The sequence below is a fragment of the Branchiostoma belcheri genome, unplaced genomic scaffold (assembly GCF_001625305.1).
Source record: "Branchiostoma belcheri isolate BF01 breed outbred unplaced genomic scaffold, Haploidv18h27 scaffold276, whole genome shotgun sequence".
In the NCBI taxonomy this organism is placed as follows: Eukaryota; Metazoa; Chordata; class Leptocardii; order Amphioxiformes; family Branchiostomatidae; genus Branchiostoma; species Branchiostoma belcheri.
This window is the reverse complement of record NW_017803883.1, coordinates 175,556-179,868: the sequence shown is the minus strand read 5'-3', so window position 1 is coordinate 179,868 and position 4,313 is coordinate 175,556. Positions and strand designations below refer to the sequence as shown.

General features: G+C 40.8%; 1 protein-coding gene across 1 annotated transcript; it reads left to right on the top strand.

Annotated features, from left to right (window-relative positions):
- The first annotated feature begins 878 nt into the window (after window positions 1–878).
- Window positions 879–2,126, top strand: LOC109472446 (olfactory receptor 6B2-like). Its single transcript, XM_019772229.1, has one exon. The coding sequence runs from the start codon at window positions 879–881 to the stop codon at window positions 2,124–2,126; it is 1,248 nt and encodes a 415-aa protein (XP_019627788.1).
- Window positions 2,127–4,313: the final 2,187 nt, after the last annotated feature.

Sequence of the window (4,313 nt, the reverse complement as noted above, 5' to 3'; positions counted from 1 at the left end):
ACGGTGGGAAAGGTACTCGAGGGACTTGTGTACAACCTGTTATACAAGTACCTGACAGATAATTACTTAATGAACCATAAGCAGTCTAGCTTCAAGAAAGGCGACGGGACTGTTCTCCAACTGCTACGTCTGATAGACAACTGGTCTAAATCCATAGAAGATCCATACATCGCCTGTACCGCTGCAGTATTTTTGGATGTAACACGCGCCTTTGACATGACGGACTTATCTACAAACTCACCCGATATGGAATCCGCGGTTCGCTGCTTGGCTGGTTCACTGACTACCTGCCGGGGCGCCAACAAAGGGTGGTTATTAACAACAAGGTATGTGACCTGAGACGATAGTACTAGTTGTTTTCGTAATGCCAGTACCAAATTAGTAATTCTACAACGTTCTTATTACTCAAATAGAAAATTTTGTGTCCCCCGTCCGTGGCAAAACAAGGCAAAAAATCGAAAACAGATAAACTTAGGTCATTCCCCGCGACGCTTGCCAGTTAAAGGCTGTCTAATGGACTATACCACACTACTTTAAAAAGGGGGGGGGATCCTGTGTTGTGTATTTTGACTGTGAACTTACCCATGTTTTTTTTTTTTGTAGCGTTACTCTTTACATATCTGTTAATGTGATGTCTGAAACTTTCAGCAATCGTTTGATCATCTTGCGTTATATACATTGTATTTCCCGAGGGGTTGTAATATAAGATGCCTTACGTCAATGATGACTAGACATCCAAGTATTACGATACTCCAAAAAGCAGTTACTGAAGCAACTGGATATGATTTCGGAATATAAGATATCTTGTTTGTACATTTTACTGAACAGAAGGGTGCGCAAATCCTTTGGACACACGGAGTGATCACTTAAGCATCAGTATGGCAGAAGGAGGCAGTCGTCCATCGGTAGAGGATCGTACGAATCAACTTAATATTCTAGCCATTAGCTCGTTATCTCGCGATCTCCAGACGGTGTATCTAGTCATCGCCCTAGTGGTGTCAGTGGGGTGCGGTCTGCTTCTGATCTTCTTGGTTTGGAAGAAACAGTATCTGCAGAAGCCCAGCCACTATCTACGGTGTAACCTGGCGGTAGACGACATCATCTTCACCGGCGGACTGATCCCCATCCAGATCCACAGACTTTTCCAGCAAGACGTCGAGAGCGAACAGCTACTGTGTTCGGCAAAAGCATTGCTGTTGGCCGCATGTCTGGTTTCTATGCTGGGTACGTACCTCATGATGGCGGTAGAACTGTACTATTGCATCTGCCATCCCCTACACTACCATGGCAAAGTCACCACAAAACGTGTGTTGTATGGTATATTGGCGAGTAGAGTCATTTCCTTGATCTTGGGACTAGGACCTGTGGTGTTCAGCGGACTGCCCAACCTTAATGCCAACCTACAGTGTGAGCTAGAACCTGCAAACAGTGCCAGCGTAGCCGCCATCCTCAGAACCATCGTTCTGTTTGTTTCCGTCCTTGTTGGTTTCACCATACTCATACTCTACTACTTCGTCCTCAAGGAAGCCAGAAAACAACAAGCAAGGGATGAGAGTCGCAACATGTGGATATTCCAGACCAAGGCATTCCGAAAAATGGCTCCGCATGCTATCATTTTGGCCGTGTCCGGTGCCACGAGCTTCTTTCAGGTCGCTATGGTACGAAATGTGATCAGTATGGATGAAAAGGCATCACATTCCATGATTGTCACTGAACGCGTGGCCACTCTACTGCAGTTTACCCTGTCGTCAATGGCTAACCCTATCATCTACAGCTTTCGCCTTCCAGAGTTTCGCAAAGCCTGTGAAGAACTCTGTGGTTTGCCAACTAGCCTTCCTGTGGCATCGAACGTACGACGAAAGCAGGACATGAACACGACCGTATGTTCTCTCACCCAAGCTTCAAGCTGTCCTGTCACAAGCCGCGAGACGGTTAACGGCACGCTCCCCAACCAAATCACAGCACAGGCAGAAATTGAAATCAAGCAAGCGCCCAGTTGCACTTACGGACGACCAAAAGAGATCGCTATACGGGCAGAGGTACGTGCTGCACCGACACATGTTTCTGCAGGCTGCGATGATACCGTGCTGGAAACCATCCCAGGTCAGACCAACGTGAATGCCTAGCCAGTACAAAGTCAAATTCTAACGTCTGACATCCTGCGAACACTTCTGTTTTGTAACACTTAGTTGGACATGTCAACGTGACTTAGAAAGAAGATACGGTTAAAAGAAACTGAAGTCAAGGAGTCGGAAAGGAGATAGGATCAAGAAATTTATGGAGAAAACTGTATTAACCGTGTTACACAAGAAAAAAGGGTCGACATAGTTTGACAGTACTGTACTGTTTTTTTTCTGTAGCGAGTAAAAAAAATCGCAAACAGTTTGGTAATTGAGAGGCAGGAACATGTGCAGTATAGCTTAGTGTTGTTAATTATTTGCACAATCATCATACAACATGAAAAAATCATTTTGTTATAAATGGTAAAGGGATATAGAAGGGAAGGTTAACCGGGGTATTTTGTTTTTAAATTTATAAAAAGGAATTATATGAGATCACGTAAAGAAACGTCCATCCAAATCCCCTGAAAATCCCTGAGTGCGAAAAGATCGCGAACTATTAGGACTACCTATTAGTAATAATACCTAGTTTATCCGCTCTGTATATATAAACTCTAGCTCTTCAAGCACGCAATTTGCAGAGTAACCCAGGAAACCACGTATTAAAGAGTTTCCAAATTTAAATATCTGATTACAGCACACATGGGTTAATACTGCTCGGCGGGTCTAATCTCTCGCCATGGTACCCTATGAGATTATATGACAGCATTTTATTAGGGCGTAGAAAATAATCTAAAAATTACAAACATTTGACACAGAGCAGCCTTTACAAACCTTTGAATAAAATATATAATGGTTTATTTCAAATTCAAATAACACCTCGCAGCCAATGGCTGAATTATGTGATACATTTACAATTGATTAATAGATTTCCGCAAATAAACAGTCTAACGTATAATATTTAAAATCGAGGTATGTAGGTAGCGCATTGAATAAAAACAATTGATAACAAGTAGTTGGTTAAAACATTGAACATTTAAGTTAAAAGCATATCGGGATAAAATGATTAGGTGTGGCGCAACGAGTAGATTCTAGTATGTACATTTGAATAAAATTTCTGGGAATATTAAATAACATTTGAGTACACGTACATACAAATAGATGGCAGCATTAAGTATATTAATAAAGTATACACAGTAAGGCATTTCTCTACAGCAAGACTGCTAATAACCCTCGTTATGTAGATCAGACTTGTCTTTAGTGTGCGCATGCGCAAGATGAAATCTCACGAGATTTCGCCCGTGACAACACGAGATATTGTTACCTGATAATGACCGCCGACCGGCGAGCCTAGCAACCGACTATTTTACTTACTGTAACTAAGGTGTTTTGGGACGAATAAACCATCTATCAACCTTAACCCTATCTAGACGGGGGGGGGGGCGTTAAAGTGCCCGCGGCAACTTTGATGTCACCTAGCGTCTGAACGGCTAAAGCTAGAACCGCCAAATTTGGTGACTTTTCCTAAAATATTGTTGGCAACAAATCTGTATCAGTGGAATAAGATTATGATTTTTCTTGTTGCCATGGCAACGGGTTTCTGACAGGCATTTTTTGCCAAATTTAATTATTTCCATTTAAACAACAGAATTTTATGGGTTTTATGTCAAGTTACACATTGTTTCTAACATTAATAACATAACATATAATTATATGTAAATTTTATCATTAAAAATGCATAATTTATGCTTATTTGATGACGTCATTGGCCAAAATCCAAGATGGCGGACCATATCATTAGATCAGGTAAATACAGCTTATTTTCCTTAAAATTTCATCAATACTCCCATTTTTTTTTTACAAAAAAGGTTCATATGAATGTCTTTAGCCTGTTTACAATGTATTTTAGGCTTCATCCTGAAAAAAAAACTATTTTTCAAAATTCAAGATTGATGATCCAAGATGGCGGATATGTAATATATGCATGACGTCATTTTATGACGTCACCGGTGTTGCTATGGGCACTTAGTACATCCTAATATTCTGTCATAAACACTTTTGGTAAAGTTATGTCGTATACTGTTTAGTTTTCAGGGAATAACCTATCTAGACGGTTTTGGCCAATAAAATCACATTAAATATTACGTCACAACAACATAAAAATTGTACGTATGATAAATTTTTACTAGTACATCATCCTCTAAAAATTTGGTGGTCCTACGATGTACCGTTCTCGAGTTCTGAGGGGGGGGG

What these genes read in the sequence shown, in the direction of transcription:
- LOC109472446 (XM_019772229.1), top strand. Translation starts at nt 879, where the DNA reads ATGGCAGAAGGAGGCAGTCGTCCATCGGTAGAGGATCGTACGAATCAA.